The 18,358-nt window shown below is 45.0% G+C and overlaps 1 protein-coding gene across 2 annotated transcripts in view; it reads right to left on the bottom strand.

The window, feature by feature from the left end:
• The window catches only part of LOC139534330 (adenylate cyclase type 4-like), a 32,489-nt gene that overhangs the window by 7,154 nt on the left and 6,977 nt on the right, over nucleotides 1-18,358 (bottom strand). For both annotated transcript variants that reach the window (XM_071333390.1, XM_071333391.1), the window contains exons 6-23: nucleotides 17,749-17,898; nucleotides 17,364-17,500; nucleotides 16,561-16,672; nucleotides 15,306-15,433; nucleotides 14,764-14,922; nucleotides 14,283-14,442; nucleotides 12,461-12,637; nucleotides 9,633-9,664; nucleotides 9,479-9,538; nucleotides 9,320-9,383; nucleotides 7,662-7,759; nucleotides 7,272-7,356; nucleotides 7,022-7,159; nucleotides 6,832-6,912; nucleotides 6,311-6,486; nucleotides 2,851-2,935; nucleotides 2,482-2,640; nucleotides 1,700-1,846 (exon numbers count right to left, since the gene is read on the bottom strand). In XM_071333390.1, the coding sequence (XP_071189491.1) occupies nucleotides 1,700-1,846; nucleotides 2,482-2,640; nucleotides 2,851-2,935; nucleotides 6,311-6,486; nucleotides 6,832-6,912; nucleotides 7,022-7,159; nucleotides 7,272-7,356; nucleotides 7,662-7,759; nucleotides 9,320-9,383; nucleotides 9,479-9,538; nucleotides 9,633-9,664; nucleotides 12,461-12,637; nucleotides 14,283-14,442; nucleotides 14,764-14,922; nucleotides 15,306-15,433; nucleotides 16,561-16,672; nucleotides 17,364-17,500; nucleotides 17,749-17,898 (2,148 nt within the window). The remainder of the gene's footprint in view (nucleotides 1-1,699; nucleotides 1,847-2,481; nucleotides 2,641-2,850; nucleotides 2,936-6,310; nucleotides 6,487-6,831; nucleotides 6,913-7,021; nucleotides 7,160-7,271; nucleotides 7,357-7,661; nucleotides 7,760-9,319; nucleotides 9,384-9,478; nucleotides 9,539-9,632; nucleotides 9,665-12,460; nucleotides 12,638-14,282; nucleotides 14,443-14,763; nucleotides 14,923-15,305; nucleotides 15,434-16,560; nucleotides 16,673-17,363; nucleotides 17,501-17,748; nucleotides 17,899-18,358) is intronic.

Below are 18,358 nucleotides of genomic sequence, written 5' to 3'. Positions count from 1 at the left end.
TCACTAGTGTTGAGTAATGTACTGCTAAAAGTGATGTAGATCTTATTTATTTAAAGAGCATATTGAAGTTGGAAGCAATAGGATTTGAAGCAAAAGCATAACTATTTCAGCATCGTTTCGCGCTGCTCTGAGACAAGCATGGGGACTGGTCTTGATAAATCAATGAGATTTTTATTTTCACTTAATCTCCGTTTGGGTATTGGTTAGACTAGAATTAGAAAATTAGGTTGCAGAAATGTTATGCTCTTGGTGTAACCTTTATTTAACTAGGCAAGTCAGTTAAGAACAAATTCTTATTTACAAGGACAGCCTACTCCTTCCTCCCCATCGGGGAATATACCCACATGCCCTGCCCGCACGACACAGGGATTCTTTAGCTAAATAGCCCAGTACTGTACTCCCGACCGTCACGTTGTACAGCCCCACATTTTCCATTCCATCTTAACGGAAACCCTGAGGGTTTTGTTTTTAGTTTTTCTCGGAATAGAAACACCATAATATTAATCAAATTAATTAAGCCAAATTTCTTAAAATCAATGCCATATACTATGTTATTACAAAAAAGGTTTTACATTCTCTGATAATGCCAATATAGAAGACTATCAAATGCTTCTCAAAGATTTCCTCTGGTGGTCAAACTAGCAGTAACTTGCATTAACAGAAAAAATGGCTGACAATTAAATAATGTGCCACAGAATGCTGCAGCAGCCCGCAAGGTGTGCTGCAGTATGACACAACTTTTAAAGGAGCAACAACTGTATATTCAATGTGCGGGACAAAATTGAGGCTATGATTAAGAAGTTGGAGCTCTTCTCTGTCTGCATTAACAAGGACAACACACAGGTCTTTCCATCATTGTATGATTTTTTGTGTGCAAATGAACTCAAGCTTACGGACAATGTCAAATGTGATATAGCGAAGCACCTGAGTGAGCTGGGTGTGCAATTATGCAGTTACCTTCCCGAATTGGATGACACAAACAACTGGATTTGTTATCCCTTTCATGCCCTGCCTCCAGTCCACTTACAGATATCTGAACAAGAGAGCCTCATCGAAATTGCAACAAGCGATTGAATTGAATCAAAAGCCATTGCCAGATTTCTGCATAAGGCTGCGCTCAGAGTATCCTGCCTTGGAAAATCGTGCTGTTAAGACACCGATGCCCTTTGCAACCACGTACCTATGTGAGAGTGGATTCTCGGCCCTCACTAGCATGAATACTAAATACAGGCACAGACACTGTGTGGAAAATGATTTAAGACTGAGACTCTCTCCAATACAACCCAACATTGCAGAGTTATGTGCATCCTTTCAAGCACACCCTTCTCATTAACCTGTGGTGAGTTATTCACAATTTTTGCTGAACAAATAAGGTTTTATATGTAAGATGGCTAAATAAAGAGCAAAATTATTGATTATTATTATATTATTATTTGTGCCCTGGTCCTATAAGAGCTCTTTGCCACTTCCCACGAGCCAGGTTGTGACAAAAACTCACACTCATTCTTATGTGTAATAAATGTATTGTATAGTGTGTGTGTGTGTGGCAGGCTTACAATGATGTCAAAAACAACATTTGAGAGTGCGCTGTCCTGGTGCTAGAGGGGGTACGCAGCTGGAGGTTGGATGTTTGAAGGGGTACGGGACTATAAAAAGTTTGGGAACCACTGATATAGGGAATAACGTGGCATTTTTGTACCTCGTCAAAGTCTGAGATGATCTCATTGAGGAAACGTAAACACTCCAGTCCATCTCGGTTCACACTGCTCTCGCTGTAGAACTCCTTAAACTGGGGTACCGAGGCGAACATCACACACACACAGTCACATGACTGGCTGTACAGGTCCTGCAACACACCCGCATGACACACATTATATCACAACACTGACACAAACACGTTATATACACACACACACAAAACACGTTATAACGTCATATCACAACCCACACACATTTCACAAGCACACACGTCATATCCCAACACAAACACGTTATATACACACACACACAAAACACGTTATAACGTCATATCACAACCCACACACATTTCACAAGCACACACGTCATATCCCAACACATACACGTTATATACATACACAAACATATTATATGCATGTACACACACACACACAATAATGACGCCTCACTTCGTCCTACCCAAGGCCTTGGTATTTGCATGGTCATTTACATGTTTTTTTTAGCATGATGTGTCCCTAACACAGTTACAGCATTGTTGCTGGTGGTGGAGCACATTTGCCTCACTGACCACACTACCCACTGTACTCTCCAGACCTAGGTTCAAATACTATTTTATATCGTTCAAATACTTGCTTTAGCCTGCCTGGAGTGCCAGGTAAGTGTCTTTTTCCTATTGGTTCCATTGCAACAAGCAAGCTTAATCAAACACAGCTAAAGTATTTCAAATGATTGCAAATAGTACTTGAACCCAGGTCTGACACTGACACACACAAGTTGACTTACCTGGTTGCGTATGGTCTTGCCCATGAATTTAGATGCTACATGAAGAGGTAGGACATTCTTCAGTAGTAGTTTGTTAACATTCTCCATGGTCTCCATCTCAACCCTCTCAGTTCTGAAACACTGCTGCAGTAGGAACTCCACGCGACAGCCCAACTCGTCCTGACGAAAACACACATCGTTAAACACACATACACACACTCAAACACACGCACACTTTGAAAACACACACACACGCGCACACAATTTAAACACACACGTATAGAGTAAATATACACAAACACACATACAAGCAGAAAGGCATGGACGCCGAAAGCACGTACACACGCTGAAAGCAAGCACGCACGTATGAACACAGACACGTCCCCTTACCTGTCGTGCCAGTATCAGGCATGTAAAATAGAAGACGAACAGCCAAACTCCAGCCATGATCTTAGGCTCCTTTAGGACTCCAGGTCTGTGGGAACACACACACACATGCACACGCACACTTTGAGACACTATGTAATCATCCCTCTCTCCTTTGTTCTCTCTGTCATGCCACAGTCTTTCTTAAAACGTACTCAAACACACACGCATATACTGGTCTGACTCAGCCCAGGTTATGAGAGTTTCATACAGTACCTTTTTTCTGAGTCCAGAATGTGAATCCCAGACGATAGTAGCATTTTACATTTATTTATTCAAGCAGCTCATACAAAGGTCCAAGGAGATAACACCGCCTCAGGCTTCATTGACTAATGTTTTGAGATACTCTCTGTGTTAGGTTCCATAACACCAAAGTGTATCAGGTCGTTACTAAAAGTGTGTGTGTAAGTGCAAGCGTACAGTTGAAGTCGAAAGTTTACATACACCTTAGCCAAATACATTTAAACTCAGTTTTTCACAATTCCTGACATTAGGAATAGTTAAAATTCCCTGTCTTAGGTCAGTTAGGATCACCACTTTATTTTAAGAATGTGAAATGTCAGAATAATAGTATAGAGAATGATTTATTTCAGCTTTTATTTCTTTCATCACATTCCCAGTGGGTCAGAAGTTTACATACACTCAATTAGTATTTGGTAGCATTGCCTAAAAATTGTTTAACTTGGGTCAAACATTTCAGGTAGCCTTCCACAAGCTTCCCACAATAAGTTGGGTGAATTTTGGCCCATTCTTTCTGACAGAGCTGGTGTAACTGAGTCAGGTTTGTAGGCCTCCTTGCTCACACACGCTTTTTCAGTTCTGCCCACAAATGTTTTATGGGATTAAGGTCAGGGCTTTGTGATGGCCACTCCAATACCTTGACTTTGTTGTACTTAAGCCATTTTGCCACAACTTTGGAAGTATGCTTGAGGTCATTGTCCATTTGGAAGACCCATTTGCGCCCAAGCTTTAACTTCTTTACTGATGTCTTGAGATGCTGCTTCAATATATCCACATCATTTTCCTGCCTCATGATGCCATCTATTTTGTGAAGTGCACCAGTCCCTCCTGCAGCAAAGCACCCCCACAACATGATGCTGCCACCCCCATGCTTCACAGTTGGGATGGTGTTCTTCGGCTTGCAAGGCTCCCCCTTTCTCCTCCAAACAAAACGATGGTCATTATGGCCAAACAGTTCTATTTCTGTTTCATCAGACCAGAGGACATTTCTCCAAAAAGTACAATCTTTGTCCCCATGTGCAGTTGCAAACCGTAGTCTGGCTTTTTTATGGCGGTTTTGGAGCAGTGGCTTCTTCCTTGCTGAGCGGCCTTTCAGGTTATGTCGATATAGGACTTGTTTTACTGTTTCCTCCAGAATCTTCACATGGTACTTTGCTGTTGTTCTGGGATTCATTTGCACTTTTCGCACCAAAGTACGTTCATCTCTAGGTGACAGAACGTGTCTCCTCCCTGAGCGGTATGACGGCTGCGATGTCCCATGGTGTTTATATTTTGTAACGACTCTCGTCGTTGGTTGAAGGAGAGGAGGACCAAATCGCAGCGTGGTATGTATCCATATTTATTTGAATATTTTTTTTAAAGACGAACAAAACAATAAACAAAACGAAACCCAACGACGCTACAGTCCTGAACTTGAGAATATATAAAACACAAATAACGCACGAACAGGAACAATCACCCACAAACAAACAGTGAGAACAGCCTACCTTAATATGGTTCCCAATCAGAGACAACGTAAAACACCTGCCTCTGATTGAGAACCATATCAGGCCAATTAGACAACACTAAACTAATGAAACACATAACATAGAATATACCCACCCAGCTCACGTCCTGACCAACTAAACAAAGACTAAACAAAGGAAATAAGGTCAGGAACGTGACAGTACCCCCCCCCCCCCCCCCCCCCCCAAGGTGCGGACTCCGGCCGCAAAACCTGAACCTATAGGGGAGGGGTGGGCATCTGTCCATGGTGGCGGCTCTGGCGCTGGATGTGGCCCCCACCCCACTATAGTTAATCCCCGCTTCCGTGGCCTCCTCAGAATGGCGACCCTCCAAAATAACCCCACTGTACTGATGGACGCCTCTGGACAGAGGGGCAGCTCTGGACTGAGGGGCAGCTCCGGACTGAGGGGCAGCTCCGGACTGAGGGGCAGCTCCAGACTGAGGGGCAGCTCCGGACTGAGGAGTAATTCCGGCATCGCCGGCGTGCCAGGCAGCTCTGGCAGCTCCTGGCTGACTGACGGCTCTGGCAGGTCCTTGCTGGCTGGCGGCTCTGGCAGCTCCTGGCTGGCTGGCGGCTCTGGCAGCTCCTGGCTGGCTGGCGGCTCTGGCAGCTCCTGGCTGGCTGGCGGCTCTGGCAGGTCCTGACTGGCGGGCGGCTCTGGCGGCTCCTGTCTGGCGGGCGGTTCTGGCGGCTCCTGACTGACGGACGGCTCTAGCGGCTCCTGACTGGCGGGCGGCTCTGGCGGCTCCTGACTGACGGACGGCTCTAGCGGCTCCTGACTGACGGACGGCTCTAGCGGCTCCTGACTGACGGACGGCTCTGAAGGCTCAGGACAGACGGGCGGCTCTGAAGGCTCAGGACAGACGGGCGGCTTTGAAGGCTCAGGACAGACGGGCGGCTCAGACGGCGCTGGGCAGACGGGCAGCGCAGGCGGCGCTGGGCAGACGGACAGCTCAGACGGCGCTGGGCAGACGGGCAGCTCAGGCGGCGCTGGGCAGACGGCGCTGGGCAGACGGGCAGTGCAGGCGGCGCTGGGCAGACGGGCAGTGCAGGCAGCGCTGGGCAGTCTAGGCATATGTAGCTGTTTATCGTTGGCTCTGATTGGGGATCCTATTTAGGTTGCCATTTTCCAGTTTGGTTTGTGGGTTATTGTCGATGTGATGTTGCATGTCTGCACTCGTTTCTTATAGCGTTCGTTTTTGTTATTTTGTATAGTTTGTTCAGTATTCGTCTTTATTAAAAAGGAAGATGTATTATAATCACGCTGCGCCTTGGTCTCCTCACTACGACGCTCGTGACACTCAAATGATGTCAATTAGCCTATCAGAAACTTCTGAAGCCATAACATAATTTTCTGGAATTTTCCAAGCTGTTTAAAGGCACAGTCAATTTAGTGTATGTAAACTTCTGACCCACTGGAATTGTGATACAGTGAATTATAAGTGAAATAATCTGTCTGTAAACAATTGTTGGAAAAATTACTTGTGTCATGCACGAAGTAAACTATAGTTTGTTAAGAAGAAATCTGTGGAGTGGTTGAAAAACAACATTTAATGACTCCAACCTAAGTGTATGTAAACGTCCGACTTCAACTGTACATGTTACTATCTATTATCCAGTCTAACTTGGTATCGTCGTAGAGCAACGTGTGTGTGTGTGTGTGTGTGTTAGTCTCACTTTGTATCGTTGTAGAGCAGGGCCATGTAACAGTCTGAGCGAGGTGCGTAGACGTAGAGGAAGAGAGACAGGTAGACTACTACAGCCAGTGTGAGGAGCAACACCTTGATGGACATGCATGTCCTCACAAACACCACTACACTTAGCATAGCCAGCAGGCAGCAGTACAGGTAATACTGTAGGGAGAGGGGAGGGGGAATATGGACAGACAGACAGACAGACAGACAGACAGACAGACAGACAGACAGACAGACAGACAGACAGACAGACAGACAGACAGACAGACAGACAGACAGACAGACAGACAGACAGACAGACAGACAGACAGACAGACAGACAGACAGACAGACAGACAGACAGACAGACAGACAGACAGATGGGAGAGAAGAGAAAGAGAACATTTTATTTATATGACTAATTACCGATAATAGGCCCAAGTGTAGTTTTATGCACTGTGTGACAAGTGTATCCATTACACTACATGCAAATGCAGTTTGATTGATTGGTTGATTGGTACTTACAGGGACGGTGTACAGGTTGAGGTTCTGTAGTTGCGATGTGTTGTACGAGTTGGAGGTACAGTCGTTTCCAGGTAGAAAGAACTGGGGGGTGAAAAACACAAGGGGTCAAAGTGTGTGTGTATCTGTCCCAGTTTGTGCCCGTGTACGTGGATTTCTATATTTGTGTGTATGTGTGTGTGTGCTGACTCACAAAGTTCAGTATGGCCATAAGCAAGGTGATGAGTAGACAAAGGCAGACCAGCAGTAAACGTGCCGCCGGCCTTGTGGCCACTCCTTGCGACAGCGACGTCACCCACTGTAGACTGAGAGGGATTTTAGAGCGCCATACCTAAAAACACCCACACAAAAAAATACCTGGTTAGAACACTCAAACAGTGGAAATGTTCAAGAGAAACATGCAGCTGGGGTTGAGCCGTCGTTAGGGTTAGGTTTAGTGTTACCTTGAGGTATCCAGTGCAGACCACAGAGAGAAGCAACACTAGAACAGGGAAGGTGACACCATACGACACAGCCATGTGAAAGTTTCTGAGAGAGAGAATGAGAGAAAGAGCGAGAGCAATAAAATTAATTTTCAATTTCTCTCCATTTCGATCCTCAGGCCCTCTACACCTCTTCCCCCCTCTCTCCTTTTATCTGGATGTTGTTTGTGGTCGATGCTCACAGTAAGTGCAAAACCCAAATTCCTTTTTTCTTCCGTTCTCTGCTCCATTTGCATGAGTTTGCATTGTGACGTTGGCATTTGCATTAAAACAGTAGTATGTGTTTGTGTTTTTGTGTGTGCATGATGTGCGCTGAAAGGTTTTTGTACCTCACGCACACGGGATACTCACTTCTGGGAGACGAGCATTTGGACAGTAAACAGAGACACGAAGATGAGAGCCATGCAGCCTACTGACTGGTGTAGACCTTTGACCTCTGAGAGACGAAACTGCAACACACACACACAACAGACAACGCCATTAGCCTATATCATTACACAGACAACACACAACCCTATAATACCAAACACAACTCAGATATAACCCCCACTAATAAATTAGGCACAACACCAGGTACACCAGCATTACATCAGATACACCGAACTAATACAACAGTCAGTCATAATAGGTTTGGAAATGTCATTAATATAGCTGTCAGTGCTGCCGAAACTGCAATCAAGTTTGACAGAAGCCCTATGTTCTCTCAGCCCTATGTTCCCTCAGCCCTATGTTCCCTCAGCCCTATGTTCCCTCAGGATCCAATGAACCAATTCCAATCAAAATTGGCTCAAATGCTTATTGTGATAATGTAGAAAATGCTGTTTATTTCATGTAAGGATATGGGACCTACTGAACATGTTCAATCACTATGACCTTGACCTTTTGTCAATATTACAGCTGCCCGCGTTGCATTTCCTGAAGAAGAAAAAAATGGATCTCAGCATCTGCTCAATACATTTATATAATGATTGGATCAAATGTGTCAACTCATATGGCCTAGGACCCACTGAAATATTGAATCACTGGTGACGACATGAAGTTGGAAAATGGCTCTTCCTCTCATTTGGTTTGACAACCCCTGGTTTAGAAGTTAGAACTGAGGGAACATGGGGCTGAGGAAACATAGGGCTGAGGGAACAGACATGGGCTGCGTTTTAAATTCAGAAAAGACACACCCTCGTCCACTTATCCTCGCTTTATGACCTTGGGGGAATCCCCGTGGCCATATTTGTCGTCGGTCCAAATGATTAGCCAAGCAAGGGAAGTTTGCAACATAAGCCCCTCAGCCCTCGTTTTTATTAATGGAGTTTGCGAGTGTACAATTATGTTCACTTCGGGGCTGGAAACGCCCCATAATTCAATTCGTGATGATTGTACATCCGCTAAGAAAAGTCTGCCAAAACTTAAAACCTCAACATCAATATGGAGTCAACATACAAGTGTAAGTAACAAGTAATGTAAATAAGTTACAAATTGTGCTACTAATGCACAAACACGTCTCATAAAAGTAATGATGTTTTTGTTTGGTTAGCGTTTGGAAATTGTAGAAATCAAACATTTTCCTTCTTCAAAAGTTCTAGCTAAGCAGGCTAACGTTAGGTAGCTAATTAATTAGACCTCTCCTTAACCAGTTTCAACTGAGATTGTTCATTATGAACTGTACTTGCTAGCTTAGTTCGTTGCTAGCTTGGTTAGCTCGTTGCTCGCTAGCTTGATAAAACAGCTCTGGCAATATCATTTTTGTCAGATAGCTAAATTGTACAGTCAGCATTTTGTCTAAATTGATCCTCATACAATAACCAAACGATTGGATAAACAAATCATTTGTGGGTTCTATATAGAACTGCAAAGCAGCCTTATTTTTAGGAGTGTACTGTTATACCAGACCGATCACAACATACAACACAGACATTAACACCACACTTCAAAAGACAAATCGAACACACAGACATGTCACAAAACATAACTATTACAGAGCAAATGAAAAACGGCAGCATAAAAACTCCCACCTGTTTCTCCAGCTTTAGGTCATTGAATAACAGCGTGATGCAGTTCAGCTTCTTTTCTCTCCGCCTGTGATAGATAGAATAGGAGAAGAGAGGAGACAGATAGTAGAGAAAATAACAGAAAACAACAGAAAGATCTTACAGCTATGGAAAAACACTTACCCTGCAGCGTCAATAGTATCTAACGACCCTTTTATGCCATCGTCCAGGACCGGACTGGTACTAAGGGGGGGTTATTTTGATTAATTATTTAAAATGACACTTATACAACAATTGAAAAATAATTCAAAGTAAAATAGAAAAGCTGGTTAATAACCTGCTGGAATCGGTCTGAGTAGGTGGTCTATCCTACAAACAAACACACACACACACACAAATCAAATATTATTTGTCACATGTGCCGAATACAACAGGTGTAGACCTTACAGTGAAATGCTTACTTACTAGCCTTTAACCAACAATGAAGTTTTAAGAAAAATAACTGTTAAGAAATTATTAACTAAAATAAACTGAAGTAAAATACACTAAAAATAAGAAAATAGACAATTTAATAACAGTAGCGAGGCTATATACAGGGGGTACCGGTACAGAGTCAATGTGAGGGGGCACAGGTTGGGGGGGGGGGGGGGGGGGTTGGTCAATGCAAGAAGTCCGGGTAGCCATTTGATTAGCTGTTCAGGAGTCTTATGGCTTGGGGTAGAAGCTGTTAAGAAGCCTTTTGAACCTAGACTTGGCGCTTCGGTACCGCTTGCCGTGCGGTAGCAGAGAGAACAGTCTATAACTTGGGTGGCTGGAGTCTTTCACATTTTTTAGGGCCTTCCTCTGACAGCACCTAGTATAGAGGTCCTGGATGGCAGGAAGCTTGGCCCCAGTGATGTACTGGGCCGTACGCACTACCCTCCCTAGTGCCTTGTGGTCGGAGACCGAGCAGTTCCCATACCAGGTGGTGATGCAACCAGTCAGGATTCTCTCGATGGTGCAGCTGTCAAACTTTTTGAGGATCTGAGGACCTATACCAAATCTTTTCAGTCTCCTGAGGGGGGAAAGGTGTTGTTGTACCCTCTTCAGGACTATCTTTGTGTGTTTGGACCATGATAGTTTGTTGGTGATGTGGACACTAAGGAACTTGAAGCTCTCAACCTGCTCCACTACAGCCCCGTCGATGAGAATGGGGGCGTGCTTGGTCCTCCTTTACCTGTAGTCTACGATCATCTCCTTTGTATTGATCACGTCGAGGGAGAGGTTGTTATCTTGGCACCACACTACCAGGCCTCTGACCTTCTCCCTATAGGCTGTCTCATCGTTGTCGGTGATGAGGCCTACCACTGTTGTGTCGTCGTTAAACTTAATGATAGTGTTGGTCATGCTTGGCCATGCAGTCATGGGTGAACAGGGAGCCCCAGGGTCCTTTGCTTAGTGATGAACTTTGAGGGCACTATGGTGTTGAACGCTGAGCTGTAGTCAATGAATAGCATTCTCTCGTAGGTGTTCCTTTTGTCCAGGTGGGAAAGGGCAGTGTGGAGTGCAATAGAGATTGCGTCATCTGTGGATCTGTTGGGGAGCTATGCAAATTGGAGTGGGTCTAGGGTTTCTGGGAATGTTGTTGACGTGAGCCATAACCAGCCTTTCAAAGCACTTCATGGCTACAGACGTGAGTGCTACAGGTCGGTAGTCATTTCAGCAGGTAACTTTGGTGTTCTTGGGCACAGGGACTATGGTGGTCTGCTTGAAAGATGTTGATATTACAGACTCGGTCAGGGACAGGTTGAAAATGTCAGTGAAGACACTTGCCAGTTGGTCAGCGCATGCTCGCAGTACACGTCCTGGTAATCCATCTGGCCCTGCGGCCTTGTGAATGTTGACCTGTTTAAAGGTCTTACTCACATCGGCTATGGAGAGCGTGATCTCACAGTCGTCCGGAACACCTGGTGCTCACATGCATGCTTCAGTGTTGCTTGCCTCGAAGCGAGCATAGAAGTTATTTAGCTCGTCTGGTAGGCACGTGTCACTGGGCAGCTCGCGGCTGTGCTTTCCTTTGCAGTCCGTAATAGTTTGCAAGCCCTGCCACAACTGACGAGTGTCGAAGCCGGTGATTCAATCTTAGTCCTGTATTGACACTTTACCTGTTTGATGGTTCGTCGGAGGGCATAGCGGGATTTCTTATAAGCGTCCGGGTTAGAGTCCCGCTCCTTGAAAGTGGCAGCTCTACCCTTTAGCTCAGTGCGGATGTTGCCTGTAATCCATGGCTTCTGGTTGGGGTATGTCGTACGGTCACTGTGGGGATGATGTCATCAATGCACTTATTGATGAAGCCAGTGACTGATGTGGTATACTCCTCAATGCCATCGGAAGAATCCCGGAACATATTCCAGTGTGTGCTAGCAAACCAGTCCTGTAGCTTAGCATCTGCATCATCTGACCACTTCCGTATTGTGCAAGTAACTGGTACTTCCTGCTTTAGTTTTTTCGTGTAAGCAGGAATCAGGAGGATAGAGTTATGGTCAGATTTGCCAAATGGAGGGCGAGGGAGAGCTTTGTACGTGTCTCTGTGTGTTTCGTAAAGGTGGTCTAGAGTTTTTTTCCCCTCTGATTGTAACACAAATGTAACACACACACACACACACACACAATGTTCGAGTTCACTCTGAATATATAAGATTAACTCTGCCAATATTGAAAGATTGACAGAAGAGAAAAAAGAGAGAAAAAATAATTTTGTGAACATTGTTAGGATTGCTAAGGCAATATGTTCATGAAAGGCATAAGAATGAGTGGGAGAAAGATTTAGGGTGTCTGTATTTGTGAAAGTATGTCATGCATGTGTGTGTAATAGGAGAAGGTAGAAGAGACTAACAGGGTCATGTTCAGTAGGGCACACAATGGTAAACGTTTAAAATTTGTGTTTCTTGTTGGACAAGTCCAGGTAAGTTTACTTCCACTTGGTGCCTTATGACCCTGGTATGTTACTTACTTAGGAATATGAGTGGGTGGGATGGGATATGGGGTGTGTGTTTGTGAAAGTTTGTCATGCATGTTGGCATGATTGTGTGTGAATGGCATGAGTGTGGATCAGCGTTGAGTGTGTGTGTATACGTGTCTGAGTGAACAGAGAAGGTAGGCGGGTTCAACAGGTACATTACTCACTGCGGATGGCTGTGATTGGTTCGTGCTGGCGCAGGTCGGGTTGATTGGCAGCTGGGTGGGTGTGGCCTCAGGGTTGCTGAGGTCAGAGAATGGACAGATGGTCTGCCAGGACTGCAGGTACTGAGACATCCTCACTGAGGCTCGCTGCTTATGACCACTGACCGTCAGGATGTTTGTCTGGAACACATGCAAACATCAGGGATGCAGGCATGCACACTAGGGCTGACCCCATTTAGTCCACTGGTTGATTGTTTGGTCGATAGGCTGTTCGTCGACAGAAATGTTATTAGCCAAACAGTCTAAAATATATACAGTTTATATTTTTTTTTTGGCACATGAGGCACCGGTCTGATTCACGCCTGTCTCAATGGACTAATCCATTGGAGGCCGCGGGGATGGCACACCAGTATCACCAGTAGTACATTTACCATTAATTCTCATAATTTCTAAAGTACAATGTTTGTTTGGTTATGGTAATTTCTGTTAATGCATTCAGTATATTATTATTAGTCTTTTACCGTTCTCATTGTCGGAGTGGACACGTTGTTTGCGGACTGCACAACCTTTAGGCTACACTTGTGAGGAACATGTTTTTGTTTAATTCATCCATTTAGGAATTGACAATTTATTCATTGTCGTTTGTTTGTAGCCCTCCTGTCAATGTCGAGTAAGGACACACACCTGATTATAGGCTAGGCTACCTGGCCTGCGCACAAATGTAGGCCTATAAATGTGCCCATTTGGGGATCTGATAGTATTTCTGATTGTCTTATCTCACCACCACTGTGGAACTTCTCAAAGTAATTTTTTCTTCACCTCAAACAGCAAGTCAACAAAGTCTGTTTTTACATCCATTGAGAATGACAATAGTTCATCAATGAAGCCTATTTGAAAAAATCTTTCCAGCTCTCTTTCGATAGAGTGAAATGGGGAGAAAAAATGTAATGCTCTGATCCGGTGGAAACCTCATAAAATAGGCCTGGCTGATTACTTCTCTCTTGCGCAAATACCCTACAGCTATGTCTTTCTGGAGCTCACTGGAGCGGAAACTCTGAGAACCCAGAATATTTAATACAATGTTGCAAGTTTGCTAGCAGAGCTTCAAGTTAGTTGTTGATACAACGTTTCAAGTTCCTTGCAGGCAGGCCAGGCTGAGCCAATGTGATTTATAGGATATTTATTTTTATCAGGATATTTTCTACCTGCAGGTGGCAATGTTTTTATTTGTTGGCTTTATGTAGACTATTTTACATAGTTGGAAATGGCAATTGAAGTTACTTTCAGAATTTAGATTTTGAGATATGAAGACTTTGTTATAAATTAAATTGAACTGTTCAATGAAAATGTGCATATAAAAATCATAACTGGCACACAGATTGGTAGAAATGGTAAGATAAATTGCCACTCCAAATGGAAAAGGTTGCCGACCCCTGGTGTAGCCAATTAGGAACGTAACAGCAGAATCCGCGAAGCCCCGCAGCAACAGGTGGAAGAGAGTCGGGAACAGGTATTTTTTCTTCTGGTTAGGCTTGATCTCTGGCTCCCTCCAGTCATTTGTGTGTCTTAATGATTTAATCACACTGCACACACACACACACACAAACGTCAGGTATGCACGCACGCACGCACACACAAACACACACACACACACAGGCACGCACACACATCAGTGATGCATGCACACACACACATGCTGAAACATGTACACACACATCATTTTTGTACAGGTGCAGGCATCTAAGAGAATTTAAACGCGGACATACACACACACACACACAGAGATACAAGGACAGGCTTTCTAAAACATGCACATTGCACACACCTTTTCCTTCCTCTTAGAGGTGGTGTCTTCCTTATGGGGGTCGATCACCAGGTAGGTTTTCCTCCCCTTTAGCAGAGCATCCCGGCTTCCCCCGTCAGTGTCCTCCATTTGGTACACCCCAGCTAAGTGTCCCAGTGTCTCCTCTGTGATGTGGACACGCCTTGGGTGGGAAACATTGCAAGTAGAAATGTAATGAATAGAACAGGCACAATTCCTTTTCTGCATGGCAAACAATCATATTTGTTTTACGTAAGGTGTTTCTATCTGAATGAACTGTTAAATTGTGCCCTGCCTCCTGAACACACACTTGCAGAAACCATATTTGCGTAAAGATATCACACACAAACATAATAACACATGTATAACACGTCTATTACACATTTACAATAGTTTATAACACATGTATGTCATCTTATTACACATTTATAACAGTTTATAACACCGATTATAACACAAGCACATGCATTTCCTGGTTCCTTACCCTGGCATGCCCCCAGACTCCATATGGTTGGCCAGGGTCACGTCATGTGACCAGACGTCGTACTGCCACTTCTGTAGACCAATCACGCCACAGAGAACGTTGCCGGAGTGCACACCCACTCTCATACTGATCTCCACACCAGTAGCCTCCCGTAGTTTACTACAGGACATGACATGGTTATTACAATCAGACAGGACCTCAAACCAATGTCATACAGATTATGTTCAACTATTTTTGCATTAAATCATATTTATGGCAGCATCATAAGGTGATATGTCAGAAATATGTCTAAATTTAATAAAGTAGATAAGCACATTTGATTGAGATTAATAATTTAAATATTTACATGTTATCATAAAATGATATACCTTTCTATAACAATCTGTATAAGCAATTCACTAAAGTGATTCTCAGAGGTGATACACATGGAGTTGATTGACACATATTGGATGACAATTAGATACAGATAAAGGAGAGAACTATATATGAGTGGTGATGGAGAGCAGTGATTGAATTATCGATTGATTGATTGGCAGACTGACTTGATAGCCGTGCACATGTCGAGTCCCATCTGAACACAGTTCCTGGCGTGGGCTGGGATGGGGTCTGGCAGACCCGACACACAATAGTAACAATCACCCAGGATCTTTATGCGCAAACACTCGTTCTTCTGGAGAGAGAGAGGGGGGGAGAAGGATGGATGGGTATAGGGAGAGAGGAGGGAGGAGAGAGAGAGAGGGGGAGAAGGGTGGATGGGTATAGGGAGAGAGGAGGGAGGAGAGAGAGAGGGGGAGAAGGGTGGATGGGTATAGGGAGAGAGGAGGGAGGAGAGAGAGAGGGGGAGAAGGGTGGATGGGTATAGGGAGAGAGGGGGGAGGAGAGAGAGAGAGGGGGAGAAGGGTGGATGGGTATAGGGAGAGAGGAGGGAGGAGAGAGAGAGAGAGGGGGAGAAGGATGGATGGGTATAGGGAGAGAGGAGGGAGGAGAGAGAGAGAGGGGGAGAAGGGTGGATGGGTATGAGGAGGGAGGAGAGAGAGAGGGGGAGAAGGGTGGATGGGTATAGGGAGAGAGGGGGGAGGAGAGAGAGAGAGGGGGAGAAGGGTGGATGGGTATAGGGAGAGAGGAGGGCGGAGAGAGAGAGAGAGGGGGAGAAGGGTGGATGGGTATAGGGAGAGAGGAGGGAGGAGAGAGAGAGAGGGGGGAGAAGGGTGGATGGGTATAGGGAGAGAGGAGGGAGGAGAGAGAGAGAGGGGGAGAATGGTGGATGGGTATAGGGAGAGAGGAGGGAGGAGAGAGAGCGAGGGGGAGAAGGGTGGATGGGTATAGGGAGAGAGGAGGGAGGAGAGAGAGAGAGAGAGGGGGAGAATGGTGGATGGGTATAGGGAGAGAGGAGGGAGGAGAGAGAGAGAGGGGGAGAAGGGTGGATGGGTATAGGGAGAGAGGGGGGAGGAGAGAGAGAGAGGGGGAGAAGGGTGGATGGGTATAGGGAGAGAGGGGGGAGGAGAGAGAGAGAGGGGGAGAAGGGTGGATGGGTATAGGGAGAGAGGGGGGAGGAGAGAGAGAGAGGGGGAGAAGGGTGGATGGGTATAGGGAGAGAGGAGGGAGGAGAGCGAGAGACAATAATAGTCAAGTTGCCTCAGTAAATTTGCACTACATCATAAGGATCCATTGACCTGTAGTTGAGATATTGTGTTGAGAGAATCTCTAGCTAGCCAAAACATTTCTATACCTATACATCCAGCCCAGGGCAAGGTGAGGGGAAAGGTGACTGACTGATTGGTTAAGGGAAGCTCTTACCTTGGCAATGTCATCGAACCTGCCGAAGAGCTTATTGAGGACTCCCACCAGCTCCTCAGGAGAACAGGTACTGGCCAGCTTAGTAAACCCCACAATGTCAGCATACAGAATACTAGAGAGTGAAGGACACAACAGGGATGGTAGTGACCAGGTATAGACCCTGGACTAGGTCTGCTTTAGCCCTATCAGATAAAACCTGGAAGTTAACAAAAGTCCTCAGGCTCTAGGATCAGGCCCCCTCTTTCCGTGTAATCTTATTTATTATGATTATATAAGACAAAACTGTTCCCAGAGCAGCATTCTGACTCTGAGACACTTTATGAATCCTGGCCCAGGTCTCAGACGAGGTTATATTCATCACATCAAATCAAATTTGATTGGCCACAAACACATATTTAGCAGATGTTATTGCAGATGTAGCGAAATGCTTGCGTTCCCAGCTCCAACAATGCAGTAGTATCTAACAATTCACAACGATACACACACATCTAAAAGTAAAAGAATGGAATTAAGAAATATATAAATATTACATTGAGCAATGTCGGAGTGGCATTGACTAAAATACAGTAGAATAGAACACAGTATATACATATGAGATGAGTAAAGCAATATGTAAACGTTATTTAAACATTACTAAAGTGACGAGTGTTCAATTCTTAAAGTGGCCATTTATTCCAAGTCTATATTTAGGGCAGCAGCCTCTAAGGTGCAGGGTTGCGTAACTGGGTGGAAGCCAGCTAGTGATGGCTATTTAACAGTCATGTTATCCATTGTGTTGTGTGTATAAGCGCACGTTTCCTCACCTGACATCTTTGTGTTGCCGGATGTACAGACTGTGAAAGTTCTGTCCTTTCTCTTTATTCTCCGACAGTCGTTTGATGATCTCCGTCTTCAGCTCCATGGCGATATATCGTGGCAACACAGACAGGAGGAGGTGCTCCTGTTGTCAAGGGGAGGGGCATGAGGAGGGTTTGTGTGTTCATTGATTAAATGATCAAACTATTGACTTACAGTAGCGGACTGTTTGCATGCAGGTCATAAAGGTGGGCATCTATGACTGAAAGCTCTCTTGGAAGAGGATACCCTTTGATGGGCTCTGAGGGGATTGATTAATAGGACTATAGAATCTTATTGAGTCGAGTTGAACTGAACCGAATTGAACTGAACAAGTTGAATTGATTCAGCTACCTGCTGGTGTTTCTGCATGTCCCTCTGGGAGCGCATGGCGCTGAACCTCTCTTTCTTCTTACTGGACTTCCTGTGGGCATGCTCAGTCAGCCACAGGTGAAACACTCCCACACAGTTCACACACAAAAACAACACAGCATTGGCCACCAGCTGTCAGGGAGGGAGAGCGGGGAGGAGGGGGAGAGAGAGACGTTTTTATATAAAAAAAAAAACATTTAACCAAGGCAAGTCAATTAAGATCAAATTCTTATTTTCAATGAGGGAGTGGCGAGAGGGAGGAAAAGGGGGGGGGGGGGTGGGGTTAGAGGGGGGAGGGGTTGGGTGAGTAGATGAGAGAGTAGGAAATGGAGGGAGGGAGAGTGAGAAAGATAGAGCGGGCAGGTCGACAGGGAGAGAGGATAAGGAGAGAGAGATAGAGGGATGGGGGAAACAAAGGGAGAACGGGCACAGCAGCATAGCAGGTGGGGTTCTTACTTATCATTGTTCAGTAAAACGACAGAACCGCCATGTCGTACCAAGCTGAACTTAGACACACAAACAATATAGGAAACAGTGTGTTGTGGACTGTGCTAGCGTACACAGTGTCCTGGCGAATTTGAATAGGGATGCT

Source organism: Salvelinus alpinus, chromosome 11, assembly GCF_045679555.1.
Source record: "Salvelinus alpinus chromosome 11, SLU_Salpinus.1, whole genome shotgun sequence".
Classification (NCBI taxonomy): Eukaryota; Metazoa; Chordata; class Actinopteri; order Salmoniformes; family Salmonidae; genus Salvelinus; species Salvelinus alpinus.
This window is presented reverse-complemented; position numbering and strand designations above follow the sequence as displayed.